Below are 27,809 nucleotides of genomic sequence, written 5' to 3' on the forward strand. Positions count from 1 at the left end.
AAATAATAATAATAAATAAATTATGTCTAATATTTATAATCCACGAATATCTACCGCTTTCCACAAAATAAAATAAATAACAATTATGAAAATACGTAAAGATGAAAATCGGAATTTTGAAAGCTACAGATTAATAGGATTTTATTCAGAAAACTATAATTAATTTAGTAAATTCCATACATATTAATAAAAACCATGATGTCATTTCGAAAGAAGCAATATTTTACATCTCTCGTGGTTTTACATCAACCAGTAATTCAGAACTTTGAACATGTTCGCTAAATGTCCCAGTACCGACCTCTGGTGGTGACGGTGGGAAAAATAATATTGAATTTATTGAATATATATATATATATATATATATATATATATAAATCAAGTAAAATTTGTTTCTAAATATTAAAATTTGAATATTGAAATGTCATAATATTAGTCATTCAATACTTGAAGAACTACATGAATTATTTACAACACAATTTTTTTCTTCAGGAATTACCAGTAAAATCTGAGGAGAAAAGTTTTTAGAATTTTTTCCTTTTTTTCAGTTCATATGAACCATTTTAATAGCAAAATTGTACAAAACAAAATTAAATCTTCAATTCATGGTAAAAAAACAACTCTATTCAGTGCGGTGTGAAAATTAAGATGTTATTATATAGAATAATGAATTCACGAACCTAATTTTACGTTTTTGTGATTATCTGCAACCGCTGCCTCACTTCTTCTTTTTCTTCTTCTCCTTCTTCTCCTCCATCTCCTTCTCTTCCCTACCCTCTTTGCTCCTTAACACATCCACAAAGTACGGCATTCAAATAAATATCTACCCAATATATCTGATGGTCCCCTGAGAATCACAACTCAGAGGAAACACATCTAACTTTTAGTGGAGTAAAATGAAGAACATGTTTCTTTCCTCTGGAGATGTCAATCAGCGTATCTCAGTTAGTGTAAAATACACTTTGGTTATACACAGGTGGTTTCGAATCTCGAATAGGAAGAAAACATTTCATGAAGGTGTCTTCATCTGAAATTAAACGTCTGGAGCCGACAAACTCTTTCCTTTCGGAAATTTTTTTTTATATACGTTAAGGGATATGAAACGATATGGGATACATCCCATATTGGTTCATAGCCGAATAAGAAACTCAAAGAGTTTCATGCCGAATATAGAAACTATATAAAGTTCGGCGAATCCAAGTGTAAACAAATACCTGGATAGTGCAGCAACTGATCCATGAAGGTAGTGCGAGCTGAGGCAACTCATAGCAAGGGCGGAGCAACCTCCGATCAATATTCTTGGTATTTACCCATAATATGAAACCCAGCTCTTAGTAGCTGAATTACTGTTCTACATTATGAGAGAAGGTCACTATCCATACCGGTTTCAACCTTTATTCAGGTCTCATCGTTAAGTAAGTAGACCTAGTAACACCAAGTTTGTAGCGAACAGAACTTACATACCCTACAATGAGAATATCCCTTAACTTAAGCTAATATCCCTTAACTTAAATAAGTTCATGTCACCGAATTGAAGCCTTTGGCTCTTCATATAATTAATCTTTTTTTTATCCTACAAAACAACAAACCTGCTAGAGGAACCTACGAAATTTAAACATAACACAACTGCTTCGACCGTAATTCCAAACATACATCAACCATAGCCCCTGAAGTCACCTGTAAAAGTTGCATCGTTTAACCAATGTATAGATTTTATTCCTAGACGGTCTTACTTACGTCATCTCTAAAAAATAATGGATATCTCACTAAAAAAATTCTTATATACAAACGAGTGAGTCAAGTACTGAGATAGCAGAAAACCCACAATTAAGAACAGTTACGTGGTTGACATTAAACTTTCACTTCTTCAGAGTGCAATATTCAGAATAAAATTCGAACAGTATCATATAATAGAAACAACATTCCAATAGACATCAAAAATAACATTAACAATTTTCATTTTTCCGCTGAATAATTGAATTTTCTATAGTAATAAACACACCAAACGATGTATAATTTGAATTAAAATTGATTTATCTGCTAAAATCTCGCTTTCTTATTTTATTTCAGTTATCTTACCAAGACACATAACTATTGGCAATCAAGAGGTATTCCATGTTTGAAACCTTATCCACTAGTTGGGACATTACTACAAGTATTTCGAAAGGTAAAATGCTTCATGTTTTCACGAAAAGTCTTAATAGTTTAAGATTAACGTTGCAGTTCATAGTGATTAAAGAAAAAAATAATTAAGTTTATAAACTGATAAAATTTTGATTGAAAAATTGACTGATTTAATCTTGCTGACGCAGGCAAAACGTAGATAAAGAATATGACAATAGCGATATTCATGCTGAAAAACAGTACTTGAACGAGATACGAGATACAAGATTTGAGGTTGAAATGATAAGGAACCCACAGATATGCACCTGCTGTATATGCCCTTATTATTATGAGTTTTATGGGAGCGAAGCACATTACTTAGAGCTGACTGGCATTTAAATTGAAAAATAGTTTCCATTAAATTAATAAATTCAATTAAAATTAATTCCTCGAAAACTATTAAGTAGGTCAGTTGGAATTAATGTGCTTTCACTGAATTAATTCTGTAAAAAGATGTCTCAGATGAATCACGTGCTGAATAACAGTGAGTATTCAGATTTCGAAGTCTCTTGAAGTGAAGTAATTGCTGTTTTAGAACTAATTAGGAGGAAAATTCAGCGATAAACTTCCGTATTGATTGAACAGTTTATCTGTTTTGAATCAGAAAATGAATAGTTGTTAGTATAGCAATGTAGAGTAAGTCACATTGCGTAATTTAAATAATTGAGACGACAGGTTGAAATCAAAACATTATTACCATTTTCTAGATGGAAGAGAGAATTAATAGGACAACTAAATATTGAGTTTGAAATAGTTTTACAGTATAGTTTTTTAATCTTCTTTTCCTCTTTGGCGTGATAAATTAATATGAATATTATTTAGCTCCATATGAAGTAAATCTCGTAATATCCTCATTAATATTATTATTGAAGTGATATTTCATAAAATGATATCAAGTTTGATAATACGCTATCACGTAATTATCATAATACCTTATTATCATGATGTCTTATAGTTTTGATATCATACAGGTTGATTTTTGATATCATACAGATATAGTTTTGATATCATAGTGAGTTTCATGTTAAACTTCATGGCATTAAACTTTGAAAGATAAATAATCTTCACAAAAAGCTGGCAAGCCTGTACTCCCAAAGCGCCATCTAGTAATGATGACGATCACAGGTAATAAATGTGCCTTCAATGAAGTAAAAATACTAGCTTTATTTAATGCGATGAAGAGAAGGATATCAACTTCAATGCAATCAAAATACTGTCCTATCGTGTTTCACTCAGAAAGATCGGACGGCACCTTCCCTCATCTTTCATAATCCAATATCCTCTCTCTACTCGTAGTACTATTCTCTTCTTAGAATGACCCTCACATTCAACATTTCCTAGCACGAGTAGATCAGATTCACAGCGTTCTGCACCTCCGAAAAAAACTAACAACCCTTTTCCTCTCCCCACATATGTTCTCGTCAGTACAACTTCTAACACTATTCAATTGCAAATCCATCCTGTCCTCGAATCAAATTTCGGGTGGGTGTACCAAAATCCTTCCAAAAATTCTTGACACCAATCAAAAGAAGGAAATCCGGATAACTGATAACCGTCTCTCTCTCTCTCTCTCTCTCTCTCTCTCTCTCTCTCTCTGTCTCTCTCTCTCTCTCTCTCTAAGAACACTCTTCAGTCAATTTTTCACAGTCGCCTATATCTGTCGTATGCTTCTTCGCTTTCCTTTAAGCCTGTAACAACAACAGCAACAATTTCTGCTCTTTCACCTTCTACCTCTTTATTCTGGAACATCTTTCCCACAGAGTTTAGCCTACGACCTTCATTTGTTCATAAATCTCTTCTTTCGTCTTTCTCTTACACAAGTATGCTCCGCAAAAGGTTTCGCAACCTTTTTCTGTGAGAGTGATGAAGTCTTGTATTTTCAATAATTCTACTAAATAAGATTGTAAACCTACAATGCATTCGTATCGGAATAGGCTAAGAATTAAAAAAGGCGGCATTCCTATCCTAATGACCAAACATGGATCTGTTTGGACAAACCTCTGACTTCCCCTATTAAGATTTTGGACTTACGCGAGAAATTCATTTACCGCCTGGATCGCAGTGTTATTAGAATTCATGTCTTTTATAATTCATGAGTTGTATATTCTATGTATTTGATGAATTCACCTGAATAATATTTTCATGTTTTCCTCTCTGCAGTCATGTGCTTTTTAGCGTACGATCTCGTTATGTTGTAGCTTTATATTCTTCCTTGAAAATTGAGAATCTTTTTGTGGTTTCACAAAAATCATCGGTGTTTCCAGTCTGATAGCAGTTGTCTCTTTCTTCAGGATTAATATGGCTGTTGTTTAAATTTGTTGATCACGTTTGAAAATTCTAAATCTTTTTATCTGTTTACACGGGAATAAATGGACTAAATACTAAAACACCTACTTCTATCTGGTGTGATTATAATTTTAGCTATTTTGAAATAATTTTGTATCCTATTTATTATCATGAGAATAATAAACACGATTATTTATTAAAATGTCTGTTATTTTGATAATCTTGATGCACTAATTATACTAAAAGATATTTTTCCCTATTTAATTTTAATTTATTATTTTTGTAGGAATTTCATATAACTCAACTGCGGTTATACCGGAAATATGGAAAGATGTTTGGGTAAGCATATAATGTAGTTATTTAAGTCTTCATCTTCTTTCAGGTTTCTCCACTTTTTAGCAGCTGCCTGAACTCAGATTCCACTCCGTAAAAATCCTCCATTTCCTATCCCTGAAGCTCATTTTCTCTTTTGCCCTCACAATGATTCTTTTCCAAGTAGCCCGTGGCCTTCTTTTTTTTCCTCCTTCGAGTGGATGACCAGTTCATAATTCTCAATGAGAATCTTTTTGCTCTCAATTTCTGGAGTTTTCCATAGTATTTCAAATCACCGTACAGTGGCGCTCGTACTTCGTCTGAAGTAATCCATTCACAAATTCTACTTGCCTCACGTCTAAATGAAAACGTGAATATATATGACCAATAAACATGCAGGTAATTATCCTTCATTAATTTGCGAGTGTTACAACAATATATATACAAAAAACATGTTAATGTTATCCACGAATATCTTGGGCAGTCGTAGAGTTAATATACTAAAGTTTAATCCTACCTCTACTTGCCTTCTATAAATTAAAATATCTAAGTTAGTCATTCACATAACAGCTGAGATTTATCAATAGAGAATTTTATTCCTCCTATAAAAAATTTTAAAAATTCCTCCTTTTGAAGAGGACTTCGTTTGTGCCTACTGTGCTTTCATTTGATCAAATGGTGAGGGCTCAAATGCAAGTAATTTATTTCGTTTTGAAGTCTCATTTCTCGCAAAAGGATTCGATAGAACATATTTATGATTATTTTAAATTATTGAAACTGAACAAATCATTTGCTGAAAATTGTTTATTAGAGACGAACATTATGGCATATTTATGATATAAATATGCCATAATGCAGCATATGGAAGCATTTGCCATATTCTGCGTTAATATGTGACAGCTACGTTGGTCTTCATTAGAATGAAAAATAGAAAAGTTATATATGCATATTTTTCTGAATACGAATTGGTAGATTTTATGCTTTTCTCTGCAGTGTTTCATTATAAGTGATCTTCTCAAGACAGTCATTCAGTGGTATAGGCAAGACACTTCATGCTATGAATGAGAACATAAATGCAGAAGAGTTTATGATTACTACAAGTATCCAAAATATTCGTCCTTTTTTAATAACCTTGCAGGCGAGAGATCTCGATACCTGCAACATGAAAATGATGTGTGTGTGTGTGTGTGCGCGCCCGAGAGATCAGATAAATTAAACAAATCTGTTGGTGGTTTCTTTCTTGAAGGGTTGTAGGTTGTATGCGCTGATAAAGAGTGGATAGGGGACTACGGTTTCAATGTATTATGAAATTAAAGAAAGAGATGAAAGTAGTTAAATGAGTTCAGAATTCAAGACTAAATGTCTGTTGATTAGCAGGAGCACATGAAAGAAAAACAGTTACGAAATAGAGCTGCTGTGGGAAAGCGATTGTAAGGAATCAATGAAAGTAGGAGCACCTATCAAGCGAGTGGATCTCTTTTGGATATAATATAACATTCTGAATGAGGATTTTGGTGCCCCAAATGTGAGATTGACAACTTGCTATCCATTCGAAAATGGACTAAGTGTCTCTGAGAGAAACATTCGTGTATCTTCTGCTGGCAGTTGGGAGTGTTTATGAAATCTGAAATTACTTCATTTGTCTACAAATAGTAGTGTAATGCTGCTTATCACGACGATGATTATTTTTTTCCTGTTTCATTTTCCTTTCTTGGTGCTGCGTTTTGTAAAAATATATTCTTCTTCATCATGTTTAAATAATTGTAATGATGATATCTCAGCTGTTTTCTACTTAACAAAATGCCTATTATTCATCATTACTTAGGAGACTTCGTTTTAAGTTACTAATAACACTGCTCATTTCTGGACGTTGTTTGAATTTGAATTGAGAGAAAAATAAATAAAAATAAAAGAAAAATAAACGGAACATATGGCTGTTCATGAAATAATTATCCAATGGCAGGAGAAACTGATACTTTGTACAGACGTAAGGGTAGGATGAAAATTAGTCAGAAGATTAAAGAACTTATTAGGGAAAAAATGTGGGATGATGCCAATTTATTAAATTCTTTTTCTGAGTTTAACTGCATTAAAAACTTGATCAGTTTCCATATTTATATTCGATATCACAACGGCATTCAAATTTGTATTGTTTTTCAGAATATTTAAGGTTTCTAAAGTTTTGTTTGAGGCATAACCCACCCCCCCCCCCCCCCACCCCCCCCCCCCCCCACCCCCCCCCCCCCCCACCCCCCCCCCCCCCCACCCCCCCCCCCCCCCACCCCCCCCCCCCCCCACCCCCCCCCCCCCCCACCCCCCCCCCCCCCCACCCCCCCCCCCCCCCACCCCCCCCCCCCCCCACCCCCCCCCCCCCCCACCCCCCCCCCCCCCCACCCCCCCCCCCCCCCACCCCCCCCCCCCCCCACCCCCCCCCCCCCCCACCCCCCCCCCCCCCCACCCCCCCCCCCCCCCACCCCCCCCCCCCCCCACCCCCCCCCCCCCCCACCCCCCCCCCCCCCCACCCCCCCCCCCCCCCACCCCCCCCCCCCCCCACCCCCCCCCCCCCCCACCCCCCCCCCCCCCCACCCCCCCCCCCCCCCACCCCCCCCCCCCCCCACCCCCCCCCCCCCCCACCCCCCCCCCCCCCCACCCCCCCCCCCCCCCACCCCCCCCCCCCCCCACCCCCCCCCCCCCCCAAGAAGATACAAGAAAAACAATTTGTTTTATTGTATCACTGAATACGGTACAGAGACATTTACAGTCTGTGTAATATATTTCTCAACAAATAGTGCAATTAGAGACAACTGAGATAAAAACACCACTAACTAATGAATCACATCTCTCCTCGAGCAGAAACCTTTGTATAGACTCAAGCAAAACCATATGTTGCCAGTGCGACATATGGTTTTTCTTGATACCACCACGTCCGTGAACTTATTAAAACTAAGAGATATATAGTGAACGTGTTTCAGATATTAGGGAATTCGGTTGAAGATTATTAGCATTTCAACTCAACTGTTGGCTTGCCTTTGTCTTTGGTTCTCGCGATCTTTTGTTAATATCGCACCATCATGTGCACTTCTTCATAGCTGCTGTATCTCACTGGCCTACCATTGCTGTCTGTTTCGGTCTCTTCTTTCACTTCTCATTAGTCAATTATGAAGGATTGTTCATTATGTGAAGTGTGAGTTATAATATAAGTCACACGTTTTTAAGTGTGTGTTGTACTCGAATAAATTCGGTAATTTTTTAGCTTTCAAATTCTTAATTATGGATCGTTGATTAAAGACCGGATTTATAAAACACACAAGAGAGAGAGCAATATAGCAAATATAAATAGCTGTAAGCAACAAGAAAATGTTGATATTGTATCTGGATCAAATGAGAGTGATAAGGGTGTGTCGTCTGATATCTCTAGACAACCATCTAGGAAGATGAAAAATCTTCGCAAGTGTGAAATGAATTACTTGAAATGTCGATTTTCATGGACGGGAAATTAACAGGAACCTATACCATAATGTGTCATTTGTGGTGAAACTTTAAAAAATGAAAGTTTTTAAAATGAAACAATCCAATTTAAATCGCCATTTTGAATCGCAAAATAATGATTATGATGATAAATCTGTAGAAATGTTTTCAAATAAACTAAAAATGCAAAAGAATCTTAAAACATGATGTCGATCGTGTTAGATAGTGAAAATATGAAGGTTATAGAAGCTTCATATCGTGTGTCGCTATTAATAGCAAAACGTGGCACAGCGGAAACAATTGGAGAAACTTTGATCAAGCCTGCGGCAAAAATAATAGCAGAAATTAAGATCGGAGATAATGCAAAAATGTCTTTTGGTCGTATTTGCTTTCAAATAGCAGTGTTCATCGAAGAATCACTGAAACTTCTGAAAATACAAAACAAACATTATTATCCGATATACGTAAGAGTCGTTATTATGCAGGTCGATGAATCCACCTACATGTCAAATTTGGCAAATCTTCTAGTGTTTGTTAGGTATGAAAAAAATAAAAATCTTCATGACGACCTTATATATTGTCAACAATTGCCAGAACATACAACAGGAGAAGAAATATTCAACAATATATATATATATATATATATATATATATATATATATATATATATATATATATATATATATATATATATATATATATAGATTTATACATCAAAACAAGCTTGATGAGAAAAGTTGTGTCGGAATAAGCACTGAAGGAGCTGAATCCATGGTCGGATCTAAAAAAGGGCTTGTGTATGCAGCAGTGGACACGGTGCTGCATACACAGGGAGGCTTTGGCTGCACATATGATGTCCAACAGACCTATGAAAAGTTCTGGATGAGTAAAAATCATAAATTATTTTATAGGCCGTCCTCTAAATGCTAGACTTTTCTCTCAGCTTTGCAAAGAAATGGGAAGTAATTATACACAACTTCTTTCCATACCAATATTCGTTGGCTTTTTCGTGGAAAAGTACTTACTAGTTTATTTGAACATGGAATGAACTACAAATGTTTCTTGACGAAAAGTTTGAATTGCAAGTTCAAATGAACAAATTGATAATGATGTGAAAATTACTAACATGCAGCATTCACAAAGCTTATAAATGAATCTTGAAAAGTATTTCCATGAATTGAACATTAATATTGAGTGGACAAGATAACCTTTAAATATCAGCAAATCTATGACAAAGGGTCTGTCGCCAAAATAAGAATAACAACTTTTAGAAGTAGCTTCTGGTGGTTTTCTAAAAAATCAATACAATGACAATACGTTATCATTTTAGCTACAAATACAAAAGAATTTCCTGAATTAACGGATAAAACTCTAAGGGTCATTTTTCCATTTCCAAGTTCATGTCTATGATAAGTTGGATTTTCGGCCCTTTTAGATATTAAGACCAAGAAGACGAACAGAATTATAGATGTCAAGCCGCATCTAAGATTGAAATTAACAACTACATAGCCAAAGTTTGCAGAAATTTTATCCCATCATAAGCAATTTCACAGATGATTTTTTAATACTTTATTATGTCTTGCATACATATGATGATTACATTATAAAATTATAGAAATTACAAAATTTAAAAAGTCTAAAAATTACATTCATATAATAATAATAATAATAATAATGATAATAATAATTTTTTTAAAATATATTTTATTGATTGCGAAAATATTTATACATACAGTAAACATCTTGTGTGACATTGCATCTTATAATTTTACAGAGTTCAGCACTAAGTGCTGCAATTTCTACATTGGATTTCAATTAAAAATTTTAATAATACTTTTTTGCCTTTATATCATGTATATTTACAACACATGTTCTTCTAATATTAAGAATGAAGATTATACAGAATTTTTTATATATATTTTTTTTTTTTATTTTTTACTTTTTTATTATTTTTTTTAATAAGTTTGAGAAAGAATGATTATACATACAAATTTCTGCATTTGCATATAAGGATTACTTGTAGATGAGTGAGGCAAGTTAATCCCACCTACTTCGAAGCTTGTGTTAGCTTTTATGAAGAGAGTGGGTTTTAGCTTTCACTATTTGTGTTGTAGCTACTGTTTGTGTATGGGATGTAGGCATTGGATGCTAGTGATTTGTGATGTGTATATTAGTGTTAATGGTTTCTAACTTTGTTGGTATATTTTCCAGAGTTCGTTTTTTAATGTTCTATAGTTATCTACGTGTTTTATCTTTCTTGGTAGGTTGCGTGGGTATCTGATGTGATCTCACAAAAGAACCGTATGAGTTGTTGAAGGGTGTGGGAGATGTACAGAAATGTTGTAGATTGTGTTATACGATATGTGTCTCTATTGTTTCGATAGATGATGTTGAAGTAATTCCTTGTTAATGTCATGTAGTGTTTCAGGATTTTAATGCTCAGAATTCTGTGTATCCCCATGTGCTTGTCGGATATTGGTTGTTGCGTGTAAGGTGTCCAGATCACTGTTGACACGATTTTCCTGTGTAGTGTTTCTAATTTTGTTAGGTGGCTGTTTGATGTATTTGTATAGACTGTTATTCCGTATCTGAGTAGGGATTCGCAGATAGCGTGATATAGGAGTTTTTTTTTTATGTTGGGTGGAATAATGTCTTAACTTGGAAGAGTTTTGCTGCGATGATCCGGAGTTTGGTATGTAGGTATTCTATATGTTTTGTCCATTTAAGGTGGGAATCTATATAGAGACCGAGGTATTTTGCGTATGTTGCAGGTTTGATTTCGGAACATTGGCAGGTATTTTTGTTGCTAATGCAGCGGTATGTGTGACAATGTATCGATAGTGATGCGGGCGTATGTTTCTTGGGTTGTGTATTATCAGCATCAGTGTTTTGGTGCCGTTGATTAGAATTGCGTTTTGGTGGAAGTATGTTCTAATTTCGTTTAGGTCTTGTTGTGCTTTGCAGAGAGCTCTGTTAATATCTGTGTGGATTGCTAGTAGTGCAGTGTCATCTGCGTATTGAAATATTTGACGTCTTATGGATATGTTATGAACATCGTTAATGTATATGTTGAATAGAGTGGGTGATAATATGGCACCTTGAGGTACACCGTGTTTTACTTGTATACTCCGACTGTGGCATGTACCAATTTTTGTTATTTGCCTTCTGTTTGAGAGGGAGTTCTTGAACCATGTATGCAGTGTTCCTCTTATACCTACTGAGTATAGTTTGGTGAGTAGTATGTCATGTTCAAGTGTGTCAAATGCTTTGGTAAAGTCCAGCAGTATAAGGACGGCGTACTTGTTTTTGTCAAAAGCTTTGTTTATTGTGTCGGCAATGTCTTCTAATAAAGTAATGGTGCTTTTTGTTTTCTGAAAGCCGTATCGGTTTTGTGAGATGATGTTGTACTTCTGTAAATAGTTCTGTAGTCTGGTGTATGTTATTTTTTCTAGAATTTTTGAGATGACTGGTAGTGTAGCTATTGGTCTGTAGTTCTGAGTATCGTTTATTTTGCCGTGTTTGTATATTGGCGTAATTACTGCAGTTTTTAGTTGGTTGTGGAATAATGCCTGTGTCGAATATTATGTTCACGAGTTTCAAACGTATTGGATTTATTTGTTCCAAGTGTGTTATAAGGTCTGGGAGTCTTATTTTGTCTATTCCTGGAGTGGAATTTGGTTTTACTTTTAGGAGTGCTTCTTTCAGTTCCTGTTTTCTTATGGATGGAAAATGCATAGTTTGTTGTTGACTTTGTGTTGGTAGTTTTTTGTTGATCGTTGGTAGTTTGTCTTTTTTGAGTTGTGTGATGTTGTTTTTGAAAGCATGGTTGAATGAGTCTGCTAGTTCCTCTTGATTTGTGTCCTGACCGAAGCTTTTTGCAATAAAATCTTGTGCTGAAGTGTTCTTTTTTCGGGTTACTAATTCCTTGAGTGTAGCCCATGTTTGCTTAATGTTGTCGTTATATTCCATGAATTGAATTTTTGGAAGTAGTAGCGTCTTTTTGCCCTACGAATTTTTGTTTTTGTATAAGGTTTATAAATGTGTGTTACTGGGTGACTTATTAAGTTTTTCCCCTAGATTTTCTTTTTCAGTAATAGTATTTAGTATGTCGTCATTTATCCATGGATTCTCGTATAATGTTACAGAATCGTTTATTTTAAGTAGGGAATTCCAGTCTGTATTTTTTACTTGGTTATCGACAATGCTCTTTAGTATGATCGAGTTTTGTCGACTTTTGTGGTTGTGATAATAATAATAATAATAATAATAGTAATAATAATAAAGATATTTCTCTCAGATCTGTTGCCACTCGCTGCACGTTCCCTGCACCTAAATAGAGATATTGGCACTCCAGCTATTTATCGACCTCAACGAGCCCTTTTTCTGTTCACTGTGCTCCCCCCTTCTGGAAAACAACTCCTCAATATGGTAAACGAGTCAAAAACCTCGAACAGCACATCGATACTATGAACGAAACTTTTTCTTCCAAAATACGAGCAGTGGAAGCTAAGCTCAAACAAAGTGATGACCAGAGCCGCAACGCAAGGTCTCCTTCCCGCGAATGAACTCAGCGACCTAATAATGTTAACTGTACACGACTCGATAGAGGCCAAAAACAAACAATTTAACGCCGATATTTTGAACTTTCCGACGGAAAACTGAAAATCATTAAAAGAAGACATCAGCAAATTAGCAGCAGAATGGAACATCGATTCAAAAAAAATATCATCAAGTGCTATCCTTTCGGGCCCATAAATATAAGAAAGGACGGAACGAACTTTCCACGTCTCGTAAAAGTTATTTCTGACATTCGGACCGACAAGCACATCAAAATTAATAACAGCGATCAACAAGTTCAAACCCACTTGCCCCGAATTTGGCATACGTGCTCGACCAGACTAAACATTTGCACAGGGGGGAACAAGGGACGCCATCTTCGAAAAGAACTTAAAGAAAAACGTCAAAATAAAGACACTAGTTGGATTATCGACTATATGATAGTTACATAAGTGCGGAAATCAAGTCATATCTTTTGGAGAACCAGGGTTTAGTCGCCACAGAGTAGCCACCATTTCCTATGTAGGCACTGCATAGGAAATGAACAATACTCTTGTGATCAAATATATGCCTCACATAACATTGCATATTCACTTTGCTAACATCCGTGGCCTAAAGTCCATCTTTAAGTGTCCATTACCACCATCAGTCTACCAAATCCCACCTACTCTTTCTGCAGAAACTCGAATCTCACCTTACTCCTCCCAGCACTATTTATCTCAACCTTCCAAACTACACGCTATTTTACTTCTTCGATCCAAGGGTAGTGTCTGCGCATACATTCTCACTGACATACCTTGCCAGAGAGCAGCAACCTAGGATTTGGCCTTCTTTGAATGAAAATATCCCTTCCCAACTCAGTCAAATTTATTTTCTGTCTCTATCACTCCCTCATAGCAGTCAACCACTCGGAGCTCTTTAATTTCCTATCCTTAAAACTGATTTTCTGAAGTCCCACTTTCCCAACAGTGAATTTATCCTCCTAGCAGATTTTAATGTCCACTACACTAGCTGGCTTTCCACCTCCAGTTGTACAGATCTTGCAGGCAGAGATGCTGAAATATTTGCTGTAACTAACGACTTTACATAACTTGTTCAGATGCCATTCAGAATACCAGATAACCCGTACCACTCCCCAAATAACCTATATCTCTTCCTCACCAATGCCCTTCCATACACAGTAAAAGTAGTGACGCCCCCTAGGTAATTCTGACCATAATCTCCTCCCGCATGCAACAAGGCTTACACAGCTATTTCCATACAAGAGTAGTTTGCCATTATAACAGTTCCAAGTGGGACAGCCTCCGCAACTTCTATGCCGCATTCCCATGGTTGGACTATTGCTTCCTGCCTTCCAACTCAAACACATACACCGACCTTACATCAAGGTTATCCTCAACGGCATGGAAATATACATTCCCCACACTACTCTGAACTCTCATTCCCTAGCTAAACCCTGATTCTCGAAAAGATGTGCCAAGACTGTACAAATGAAAAATCAAACATACCACAACTGGCTCAAATCAGGAAGCACATCCTCCTTTAGGGCTTATAATGAAGCACAAAAAAAAGCAATGCTTCCAAAACAGATTTGGAAAGAGCAAAAAAAAAGAAGAAACTAGCAGCCTGTCCAAACGGCAGCCGAGCTTTTTGGTCCCTCGCCGAAGCAATTGACTGTAAATTCTGACCAACACCATTCCCACCCCTATCATACCCAGATGACTCTATCGCACCACCACCCACATAAAAAACTAATCTTCTGGTTTGAATCTTTGCTTGAAATTCATGCATAACTGACAATGGTAAATGTCCCCCCAACTATTCCAGATGTTCAACATGCAATTCCTCCTATATCCTTTTGCCAACCAGAGATCGGAAAAATGTTGTCCAAATTACACACCGAAACGTCTCCTGGCCCTGAAGGCAATTCTCCAATTGTCCTAAACGTTTTTTCACCAGAATTGACTCCAATCCTATGTTGCATATATATAAGCTCTTACTGCACTGGTATGTATCCCACAACCTGGAAACTGGCCTATATTCAACCCATTCCCAAGAAGGGCTGTCCGACTACCACCGTATCTCACTTACCTCAGTCCTGTCTAAAGTAATAAAAAAAATTTCAATTCCCAACTCTTACACTAACTTGAAGGCGCCCACCTAATAAACGACCGCCAGTACGGATTCCGTTCCTGTAGATGTCTGCTCACATGTGTCACCAATCTCTTGACAAAGGCCATGGAGAAGTTTGGAGAATCTCAAGCGGTTGCACTTGATATCCCCAAAGCTTTTGACCATGGTCTGGCATAAAATCTTACTAAGTGAACTACGGTCATTTGGTCTGTCTCAGGACTTGTGTAGTTGGATTGCATCACACACAATGTCCGTCCAAATAGCTTTCTATTTGGATGGACACTATGCGTGATGGTGGATGGTTCCTTAGCCTATCACCATTCAACTAATTTGTGAAGACTAAAATTTTTCAACAGGTAATTCTAATTTATAATTATCAAAAAGGGTTTCTATATTTTCGAATTCTATGAGATATTTTATTATCAATTTACTTTTTAATTTGTATTCTTTTTGTATAAGTTATAAATAGGTAAGGTTCATACTACTTTTAATTTAGTTAAACAATATGATGTAATATAATATTTGTTATAAAAAAATTCTAATACAGACAACACTTTTCATACTCGCTGCATGCAACACAAGGAAATCAACTACTGACTGACGTTATTATTCAATTAAACTTACAGTACTTTCTCACGAGGAGCTGGTGGCTCAGTGTTTTCAATTCTTCGTTGCTGGATACGATAACACCGCATCTACGTTGTCTTTTACTGCACACAACTTGGCTTTACATCCAGAATGTCAGGAAAAGCTTATCGAGGAAGTGGATAGGATCTTCGACAAATACGTATGTATCCCCTGTCTCTTTCTCTGAAGCATATTTATTGCAACGAGAGTGGCTTAGCAAATAAGCTTTAATTGGCTTGTCTAAATTATAATAACGATAATCTTTGATAATACTTTTTCTTCGTCATTTTCAAATGTGGTTACTTTTACTGAAAATTGAATTACAACCGACTTACTCTTCAGAACAACAATAGCGATTCGAGAAATACAGAACTGTTACGTATTTTAATGTAAAAGATAAAGAGGATTGTATTGAGAAGTAAATAAGCCACATTTTCGTCTCAAGTATACATTCTACAAATATCGTAAAAAAGCCCTAACATAGTCCTTGTGAAGCCTTTTGCTAAAGACACATTTATAAACAAAATCTTACAAACAAAACGGATATCTCTTCTCCAACACTAGAGCAAGTGTGTGCATGAGGTACATTGCAAAAAGCATACCTATCTATAGGAGAGCCAATTTTTATGACTGCAACTGCAATGTCTGTTATTATTGATTATCCCTTAGCTGATTTTTGTCTTGAGGGATGATAACCAGCCTGATTGGATGCTTTCCCTCTGGTACCTATGCGACTGGCTCTCATTTCATAAATCATTTAAATATTCTTGGCGTTCTAGTGTATATTCAAATCCAGATTATTCTGTGTTATTTGAATTGGGGAAAGACAATTATAACTAGGCTCCGATTTTAAATATACAAGGTTTTTATTGTGCTTATTTTCAATGCATTAATAAGCCTACGAAAAGAACAAATTAGCAAAATAATCTAAAATTCAAAGTATTTTATCTGTACTTTGATTTGATTAAATCTGTACTTTGATCTGCTAGGCATGAGTAATATTTACTTCCTGTATATGTACAACTCCCACGAATAAGAGACCACAAGGTCTATAGCAAATAAATGCAATAAGGCTTAAGATTCTTACCGAAGACTGATACATCTAAAGGGTAAAATTAAATTTTTGTTTGTTTGCTTGTTTGTTTAGGGAATACAAATGTGGTACGACTTTTGTGGTACGAAGTGAATTTGTAAAGAATAATTTCAATATTTGTAAATAGATGGTTATCAACTTAATACTTCATAGTGCTGAAATATAAGCTATAACGTTATAACTTTAGAAGTGAATTCTAATATTTTTTTCATTACTTCCAGGGAGAATTCAGTTATGACACCGTCAGCGAAATGAAATATTTGGATTGTGTTGTTTCCGAAATTCTACGAATGTATCCTCCTCTATTGAAGTAATCTGCATTTTCTTTATTGTGTGTAAAAAGAGAAATAATTATTATTATAATCTGTGTCATTAGAATGTGTCTCTGTGTATTTCAAATTTTGATATCAAATTATCTTATATGAAATCATCCTGATCATAATTATATCAGTGAATCAAAGGCAAATAATAAAACTTAAAAAATGGCGCCCCCCCCATTCTAGCAACTGCCTCTATCAAATATATGTATATAACTATGAACAGTTAGTATAGAATTTTCTCATTAATGGTCGTCTTATTCGCTTTGAAGCAAAAGCAAAATTCCGGACACTTTAGCAATATACAATTGATACGAACAGGTGTATCTGAATATCCGGTATGTCAACATTTGGCTTTAATCACTTCCTACACGTTTTGAGGGGACTCACCAGTAATGTTTGGCAGACATCATGTGGGATATGTCTCCATTCCTCCCTCAAAGTATCACTGCATTCAGCGACAGATCGAGAACGTCCTGCTCCGGAGCTCAATTGCCGCTCCAATTCGTCCCACTGGTGTTCCATTGAGTTGAGGTCAGGGAAGTCGTTTAAAACCAATATCTTGATACCATTCCTTAACAGCTCCAGTTTTGTGGCATGCGGCATGTCATCTTCCATAAAACTCCGCAGTGTAGGCTGATTTACAGTACCTGATTTATCCAGAATATCAAGGTATTGAGCTGTCTTCATTGAACCAGGGACAACGACCAGTAGTCCCTCTTTAAACCAGTTGAATGCACACAACATTACTCCTCCACCACCAAACATTACTGTAGGTACAACACACTGTGGTAACAAGCGTTCACCAGCCTGCCTCCACACCCACACCGTGCCATCAGACTGGAAATAAGTGAACCTTGATTCATCGCTTCTAAGTGCCGCTTTCCACAGGAAAATGTCCAGTTCATATGCCCTTTTCACCAGACCAGACGAGACTAGCGGCCTTGTTCGTTGTTATGATATACGGCACACAAGCCGAATATCATTAATACTCTTCTGATGAAACCCAGTTAATGGAGTTTTTTTTTGTACAGTATTAGTGCTCCCCACGGTGGTACTGGCGATCTGGATCTCATCACGGATGTTCTGTGCCGATTATACCCGGTTTTTATTTGCCACCGGTTTTAGCGCCTTCCTGTCTCTGTCAGTCATTTTCAACGGCTTCCCTAGGAGCTTTCCTCCACTAGAGATGCCAGAACGTCTCCATTTTTGGATCACATCGCTAGCCATTGATTTTGGATAATCCAGTTGAGCGGAAATGGAGCATAAGGACATACCAGCAATGTGACAGCCCAGGAGGACACCATTCTCGAAGTCTCCGAGTTCACGTCGTGTTGCCATACCACCTGTACTGCTACAATGAAATAGTGCTTCCTATTATCTGTACGCCGGTTTTATGTTATTAACAAACCTGAAATGTGTATATATATATATGTGTGTGTGTGTGTGTGTGCGTGTGCGTGTGCGTGTGTGTGTGTGTATTGATAAAATTAAAAACAATAGCAAATATTTTATTATGGAGGTAAATTTTTTAACTCTACAGTATACAATATCGTGATTGGGCGACGGTTTATTGATTTATCTTAATATGTTTATTTATTTTTCACGTTTGTGTTATTACTTCACTCCTATGGTGCTTAGCCTCCTTCTTGAAATGTTCTCCATTCAGAATAGTCTAGGAGTGCTGGAGGTAACCGACAGATATCAGGTTCCCTTAAAATAGTAGGACTTGACAAGCACAAATTACTCTTACTTTCACTAGGTGTGATGGATACTGTGATAGTATCCATTACACCTAGAGATATCACTAAATGAAAAATTTATGTATTACTGAATTCTTATACAAAGTTCGAGTAAATTTTATTTTAAAATTTATTTACTTTGTGTTTATTTCTCTGCAGTCTGGAACGAAGAGCCGAGTATGACTATAAATTAGGAGACACTGGAATTGTTATCCCCAAGGGCATGATTGTTGGTATTCCAGTGTATGCTATGCATTACGATCCCGAATACTATCCTGATCCAGAAGAGTTTATTCCAGAAAGGTAAGATTATTGAAATTTTCACTCTGCGTTTAAAATATTACGATTCATGATAGCTGTGTAAATTTAGAATTTCTTTCGATGCTGATTGAGTTAACTGCTACAATTTAAGGCGCAACAATATAATGACATCTTTGAAAATGTTTAGACCTCTTATGACGCACGCACACTCACACACACACACGCGCGCGCGCGCTAGCGCCAGATCAGGTCACATGTAACCAATATAGTTCCAAAACATTTCTTAGAAATTTTGGTTTCCTACGCAAAACACTTACTTCTTGGAATACTGGAATTATTTCTTGGAATTTTATTTATGATTAAAGACTTAATACAGTCTTATTGGGTGAAAGGTTTCGCAAATTTCATGTGTAAAATTTCATGACATTGATTATGTCTTGCATCGTAACTGTAATTCAAAGTTATCTACCATTGCATCCATCCTTACTACGTAAGCATAGTTGGGCTGCTGTTCCATAAGGAAAACAAAATATCATCGCGACCAAATAAAATAACAAATTCTAAGCTTATCTTATTCTAGAAACTAAATATCTCATAAGACATTAGACCGATCCTCAGCATTCTGTACATGTCTGTTACTAAAATAATTCACAAGGGAACCGTAACCATTATCGTGTCGAAACCTCATGTCAAAATTTGTTTATTTAAAGCGTATATCAAATATATCAAAGAAATTCAGCTGTCATTTCCAATAGTACATTTCTAGAAATGGGCGACAAATTGTTTGTTAGCTTCTTGCTTGAAAACTGTAAGTAAGTCTCAGACTGGTACTGGGAACATTCTAGAGTGTAAGAATAATGGGCATACGAAAGGACTAAGCAAACAGAAACAGCCCTTCATCTTTGGTAATATATTAATTCATGTTCGTACTCCTGATGTAATATCGTATATTCACATGCGAAACTTCCTTCATCTGAGTGCTTCGATTTTAATGTGTTTGTTTGTACCCTGAAGAAAGAGTACATTAAACTGAGGAGAACGAATGGCATGAAAGGCGCAGAATAATCTGTGTCTACAAAATCTCAAAATATTTTACCACTTTACCTTGGAAAAAGAAGACACGCCATGTTTGAAATGTCCCAAAGGCTCTTGCATAGCCGCAACCTGCAGAAAGAAACCAAGAAAATCACTTTAAGGATTCATCTTTCATTATACTGCGTTAGCCTAAAAGAAATAGACAGTTTAAACGCTTTATAAATTGAAATTTGTTTGTTACATCAGAAAGCATTTAGTTCTGTTTTATAGAAAATGTCCTCAAGTTTCCTTAGTAATTGCAGAACCTCACTGAAAACGAAAAAACCTCCGTTACCCATTCTGTGAAGAAAGTGATGATTTCTTTCACCGGCTAATTTTCGGTGACAAATCAACTTTCCACATTAGTGGTACAGTGAACAAATACATCGTTCGTATATGGGGACTGAAAACCCAAGAGTTGTAGTGGAGCATGTGAGGGATTCACCCAAATTGAACTTTTTTTTTGCGCTGTATCCGTAAAAAGGCGTATGGACGATTCTTTTTCCAGGAAAAAACAGTGCTTTGAATAACTTACCTAGACATGATTCGTGAGTGGCTGGTGCCTCAACTACAAGAAGACAATTAGAATTTCATATTTGTCCAAGATGGCGCTCCGCCGCACTGGCACCTTGAAGTTAGAAATTACCTGGATGAAAATTTGCTTCGGCGTTGGATTGGACGTTCAACCGCCCAGAACATAGCTCTTATATGTTGGCCCCCAAGAAGTCCGGATTTAATACCCTGTAACTACTTCTTATGTGGGTACATAAAGGACAGAGTTTTTGTTCCTCCTCTCCCTACAAGTGTGGACGATCTTAAACAACGCATCACAGTTGCGTTGTTTTAGCCATGCTATTAAAATTCTTCTTTCTGTAAAACTTTGAAAGTGTCTATTTCTTTTAGGCTAACCCTGTATTTTTGCAATTCCCATAACATCCGTATAATTGAAATCTTGAATGCGTTTGGGATTTATACAGGAAATTCCTTCTCCTGCATGTCATCCTCCTTTTAATTGCCTTGTATTGTCATCGTTTTTATATAATTCTTAAACTGTTCTAGAGTTTAAATGAAGAACATTTTCAAACAGGTTTAAAACTTCAGTAAGATGGGCGTTGTTCTCACAAAGTGAGATGACATGGACCTTTTCCTTGGAAAACAAAAACGGACAAACTCAAGTGTCACTCTTTATTTCTAGAGTACGCAGAAAGTGCTATAAATAAAAATTACATTCTACGGTTTTTTTCAGCTTGTGGTAGGAATTTCATCTTCATCCTTAAATTTCACATCTTTCTGAGATATTGATATTTAGTTCTTGTTCTCACTCTCAGACAACAGTGCACCTGCTTCTCATTCTTATCTGACGAACCTTGCACTGCAGAAATGAACAACTTTAGAAGTAATGATGGTTATAATTAAATAGCAATCTTCCAACTCTTTTAAACATTTTTCCGAAACTTTTCTAAATTGCTCATGATACAACCGTTTCTAAAATGCAACCGTAACACTCTTTTTTCTCGTTTAAAAAAAAAAGTTTAAAGAATTATTTTTCCTTCATGTGAAACTTATCTTAGAGCAAATGAGTGTCTCTTTCGCGTTGTTGCATGTGTGACGAGACATTTCCTTTTAGACTGAAAGATGGACTGATTTTGGTTTGAATCTGATTTAAAGTGAAATGAATCTTTCTAACGGATACAATGGTCAAAAGAAAGCACGTAATTAACAGAAATTCTATTCATTCTAACGTTTTATTTGAGCCATTTTGCCTGTAAATAATACAATGGCCTCATAGTAGGTCTTCTGAGTAATTATAACCACACCAAACAATATTCATAACGCGCCTCAGCTTTGGAATAGTTTCTTCTCAAAGGACAAACCAAAACATAGAAATTTTTTATGAAAGATTCATAAAAAATTCTTTCATAAAAAAGCTATAAAATAGCTTTTTTATGAAAGAAGAAAAAAGCTATTTCTTTCATCTCAATATCTAGGATGCTATATTTCGTCAGTCACTTTAGACATTGCTTTACTTTAGAATTGCGATAAATCTTTCTCTTAACTCAACTCTCATCAGCAGAAATTGGTTGCCTGTAGTAGAGATATCACTACAATCCGTGTATGCTATATTTGTCTACGTTTATTAGAAGTCATATCTATAATTTTCAGAAGATTTTCTCATTCTTCTCCACTCGCATCCTCTAGTAATGTTCCTAAGAACCACTTCTTCATGTATGGTTCCAAAATGAAAGCACCATCTGGAAATTTTTTATTATAAACACATTTAAGATGAATGAAAATCCTATACGAAAATGGCGAATATCTCGTGAGAATATTTTGTTTTCCTATTTAAAAATATGTAAGTCATCGACACCTATCCCTCTGAACAGTTCTGCAAAGGATATCCTGAACCGTTTAGTCAATCTAATAAAAGAGTTATGACAGACATAAATATTTCCTCCTGTGGATAGATCCCAGAACTCAGCACATGGAATTTATTTATCCTTAGATAAAATGTCAGTGACTGATCAAAGAAATGAAATTTCTAAAAACTTTTACATTTTCTTAAATAAACTTACGAGAACTTTCGTATAAAGATGAGGAAAGACAATATTACGATTTGCTAATCCGATTCACTTCACTGTTCTAATCGTGACTTTTAAACTTTGAAATCAAATGTCGTAATTTGAATGCTGATAATAGAAATTACTTTTCTAAACTCGTTTATAGGTTTGAGCCCGAAAACAAAGCTAAACGACATCCATTCACTTACTTACCATTTGGAGCTGGACCAAGGCACTGCATTGCTATGAGATTCGCCTTAATGGAAATAAAACTGTGTCTAGCAAAGGTGTTACGCCATGTGAGATTCTCCGTAAGTCCTGAGACGAAGGTAAGCCCTGGTTAATCAATTCTGTTACGTGCTCACTATTTTTAGTTGCATATTTCATAAAATCTAATAAATGGGGTTTATAGTTGTTGTTAATGATTCTATCTAAACTTTTTATCGACTGCACCACGCCTTAAACGACTTCATTGTGTACACTTAATTGCTTGATCAATCTCTGTTTACTGATATTGGATTTTAATTTTTTTATTTTTTTTTCCCAGTTAACTAAAGTGTAAAAAGTACCAAAATTTCAATTTTTCCCATAGTTGTCTATGAAGAAAACACATACTGAGAGCATCTATGAATAATATTTTACGATTTAAGCAGCACAGTTTTAATAATGACACAATAAAGGATAATGAGAATAAGGTGTATTCTGGCGTAGCGAAAAAGTCTATAGGGCACGTTAGTGGCTAATTTCCTTAGAGGAGAAAAAACCTAACGTTTGATGAGAATATGGCATAAAATATTAACAAATGTTTCGGTAAAGTTCTTCCCATTACTTTATTTTTTCCGTTTACTAACTTCGAATTTCAAGAAAGAAAATAAAGAAAAAATAAATAAATTTCAAGAAAGAAAATAAATCTTTAGCACAATAAAGACATGATTGGAAGTGTATCAGCTTTATTTCACATGTGTAAATAGTATATTTTTATGTGAAAATATTCATACTCTAAATAATATTTCAAAACATTCATGACTCCCTGAGCTCAGAGGTGAAAGATCATCGGGAAAAAAAAACAACCTAAAAATATGATCAGAAATATACTTCTCAATGCATGCAATTCCAGTACAATCATTTGGTGTGCTTAACTGAAAAAATTTTAGTACTTTTTTTGTAATGTGAAATCGGTTTTATAAGAATCATTTCTTTATTCGTATGGTGATCCCCTCCGTTCCCTCGTTTGTTAGGTCTCTTTGAGATCTCCTAATGAAGGATTAAGTACGCATTTTTATGACAGTAAATCCCTGTGTGTTGACGGCACTAGTTTGCCTGATCTGATGGACGAAAAACCACAATTTCGAACCCAAATTCGATCCCAAATCTTTCCTAACTAAATGGTTTCGCATATGGCGACTGGGCTACAGAAATTCTTTTATAAGAATAATGCATCGACATATTTTAAAATATAATCAGAGTTCTTTATTGAATTAGACAATAAACACAAAAAACACGACTACTTACAGGGTTTCCAGCAAACTGAGATGGCACCCCAGGTTCCTTTTGGTGACTGGGTATTGATAATTGATGTATTCTCCTTGCTTTAAAAACCAGGAACTGAAGAACAAACGAATGGCATTTAACACAAAAAAATCTGAATCAAAATAAGCATAATTATAAAGAAATTATAAAGATATTCAGAGTAAGAATAAAGGCAAGAACATAATAGAAAATAAACAAAAGGAAGATAATTTCAGAGAGGACAGAGAGCACTCTGTGTAGAGAGGGGGATTGCTAAAGATAGACGAAGAGTTGAAGCCAAAAAGGGTAGAAGTGCCTCAAGATAACTGCTATTCAGATGGAAGTTCATTTGAGACTATTTGGTGCGAGACAGAAATGAACAGGATGAAATATGAAATCGGTTGCCGCTATAATCCAGGTAGTATATGGGAGAATGTAGATGGTATGCATTGGCAAATTAGCATGATGAGTAAAGTTCGAGTATAATTACGGGATGAAGTATAGGATGAAAGGAAATTACGTTTATATAGTTTTTAAGAGATAACTGCCTGACACGGCATGTAATGGAAGGAACAAGAGGTTCAAGAGTGTTGGATCTGGTTATACTATCGGAGAACATATCAATAAGCAATTAATTACACTGTCTCCACTTGGGGAAAGCGATCATTTAGTCGTGACCTGGGAGACTGTAAGAAGTACTGAATATTCAGTTTGGAAGGGGATATACACTGTATGTGGAATTTACAAGGCTCGTGATTACGACAAGTTGAGAAGCCCGTTTCCATCAGTGCTGTGGGAGAGTTTGAAGAGGAAAGATGTTAATGGTGCATTGGAGATCGTCAAATAGTGTATAAGAAATGCAGTATCAGACGGTATTCCTGGATTCAGGACCAGAAATATGAATACACCTCCAAATATGAATATGAATGGTGTATGTATGAATAGTAGTATTATACATGAGTTGCAAATAAAGAAGGGGTTGTGGAGAAAATATAAAGAAATAGGCGATCAGCATTTCCGTGAGCAGTATAAAGTACAGGCAAACAGGGAAGCATGTAGGGTAAGAAAGGCCAAAGCAATGTGAGAAAGCTAGCTGATCAGTACAAAAGAAATCCTGAGGTGTTCTTTCGCAATGACAAGTAAATGGAGAAATAACTATGGGAGGATGACTTTAAAAGTGTTGATGATAGGGAAGTAATCGAAGCACATGAAATACTTCAGTTATTTAGGGGTCATTTTGCAAAAGTCTACCAAATTGATTGTAATACTCCACTGCTGAATGTGTCACTGACTGATGAGATTCTAGAGATATAAGAAATAGAAGTGCTTAGTATATTACAGAACCTTAATTCTAACACTGACATATGGTTAGATGGCATATCGGCCCAGGTGTTACGAGAATGTGCAAGAGAATTTGCACCTCCTCTAACCAAGCTGTTTAGTTTAAGCCTCATGTCTGGTAAAGTTCCCGTAGAGTGGAAAGAGAGCAAAATAATTCCAGTGCATACGGGACTCTCCAAAGTAGAAGTAGTAAATTATAGACCAATCAGTAATCAGGAGTGGTGGTTAAGATTTTGGAGAAATTGTTAAAAACTAGAATTTAGAACTGGGTGGATAGAAAGATGATACTTTATAAGGACAGCATGGTTTTATGAAGGATATGTCTTCTCTTAGTAACTTACTTTCTATAATAAAGTAAGAGTGTAGTTGGATAAAGGAAATTATTACTCAGTGATACTGCTGGTCTTCGCAAAGGTATTTGACAGGATTCCACAAGGAACTCTGTTGCATAAATTAGAGCAAATGGAAATAGATCTGAAATTGGTGATTTGGGTTAGAGGTTGGCTGATGGAGAGATATCAAAGATTGATTTAATGAGGAACTGAGTCCAGAAAAAGTCATGTGACCAGTGGTGTACTTCAGGACTTGGTACTTGGTCCTCTGTTGTTTAATTTGCACATTAATGATACTGAAAATAATTTGGAAGGAAATATTCACCTGCTTGCTTATGAAACATAATTGGTAAGAGCGATAGTGAATGAAAGTGATGTAGATATCTTGCAGGATGACTTAAATATGTTGTTGGTATGGACTAAGGTCAGTTTGATGTGGCTGTGTAAGGTGACGATGGGATCACATACTGTGTAGTATATTATTGGAATTGAACTGCAAGAAGTTGACGAGTCAAGGGGCTTGTGGGTTACTGTATACAGAGAACATAAGTTTAGAGGGCATATTAAAAAGGTACCAAAATATCACAGCAAATTAAATGGTGGTGAAGAACACACTGACAATAGGAGGTTATTGTTCCACTTTATAAGGCATTAATAAGACAACATCTGGACTATTGCGCATAGGTCTGGTCACCTGGATTCCTTGGTGATGAAAAACTGATGGAGAAGATCGAGAGGGAGTGACAAAGATTGTTGCAGGTATGTAGAATGTTTCCTTTCAGGAGAAATTGAAGGTGCTCCAAAAGCCTATCTCATAGGCGTAAGAGAGGAGATATGATATAAGCATTTAAATTATTAAAGGTGTTTTATAGGATTGTCACTGATTATTTTAGGTGCTTATATTTATTATCCATTTATCCAGTTGTAAATACATCATTATAACATGTAGGACAGTTCTATTTGCATAACCTAGAATTATTAATTAAAGTAATTCAAATTTCAAAGAAATCAGATTACCACCAACGATCTATGTTTTAGTAGCAACTGATAAGTAATGAATTTTTAATTAACCTTTTAATACATGAAGTTGTAAAATTATAGAAACACTGAAGTTTTCTAACCAATAATTTTGACATCCATTCACAGGTTCCTGTGGAATTCTTCAATTCCCCTATTCTCCAACCGAGAGCAGTACCTTTAGCCCTGACAGCTAGAAATGACGTTCCAGCAACGAAATGACTGCACTGTAATTTAACAATGCAGAGTTAGCAAACGAAAGTTATGTTAATAAACTCAAAAGGCCCACAATAATAAATATATTTTTCTATGTAATCTAATATAATTTACATGACTTTAATTGCAGATTGTGATTTTGATGATTTTAAATACTTATCAGTGGATTTATATCTCATGCACAACTTTAAAAAAATTGAAGAGCAATGAATCTCTAAAAGTCTTAATCATCTTTATATTTCGAAATTTGATTTTAATTATATCATTCATTTTGTATTAAAGAAGGAAATAAAATGACATCAATCAACTTTAATACGAATGTGGAATATTTTGGTTCGTTACATTATTTTGATTTCTTAAATATATGTCGAAGTCATCAAATTAATTAAAAACATTTATTCATAAACTTATTCCATAAAAAGTTTATAAAACTGCAGTTTCCTTATATAATAATAATAAAAAGTCAAAACATTGAGGAGCTGTTCAAAATTATCCTTAAAACATGATAGAAATAGGGTATAAATCTGAAATAAAAAACAAAATAAAGCAAACATGCCTCCTAAAATGGAGTAATGCAAATTTGATTTTGTTTTATCACTTTTGTTTATTTTATTGTATCACTTTTGTATTTTTTTCTTCTTGTTTTATTCCTTAAATGAAAAAGAATGCAATATACACTGTTTGGAAAGAAGTCAATGGATACCCATAATGTGAGGAACAAACAGCCTACATCTTAATAAGATGTAGGACCTCCTTTCGATACGATGACTCCAGGAATCATACGGGACATACGCTTCACAAGAGTA

General features: G+C 35.6%; 1 protein-coding gene across 1 annotated transcript in view; it reads left to right on the forward strand.

The window, feature by feature from the left end:
- LOC150095514 (cytochrome P450 3A8-like) overlaps positions 1-27,316 on the forward strand; it is a 79,082-nt gene extending 51,766 nt beyond the window's left edge. The window contains exons 10-14 of the mRNA XM_090410797.1: positions 15,543-15,703; positions 16,858-16,946; positions 18,855-18,998; positions 22,755-22,917; positions 26,917-27,316. Of these exons, the coding sequence (XP_090266923.1) occupies positions 15,543-15,703; positions 16,858-16,946; positions 18,855-18,998; positions 22,755-22,917; positions 26,917-27,009 (650 nt within the window). The 3' untranslated portion in view covers positions 27,010-27,316. The remainder of the gene's footprint in view (positions 1-15,542; positions 15,704-16,857; positions 16,947-18,854; positions 18,999-22,754; positions 22,918-26,916) is intronic.
- Positions 27,317-27,809: the final 493 nt, after the last annotated feature.

The sequence above is a fragment of the Typopeltis vanoorti genome, chromosome 20, assembly GCF_054136105.1.
Source record: "Typopeltis vanoorti isolate ZY-2024b chromosome 20, IOZ_Tvanoo_1.0, whole genome shotgun sequence".
NCBI classification, from domain to species: domain Eukaryota; kingdom Metazoa; phylum Arthropoda; class Arachnida; order Uropygi; family Thelyphonidae; genus Typopeltis; species Typopeltis vanoorti.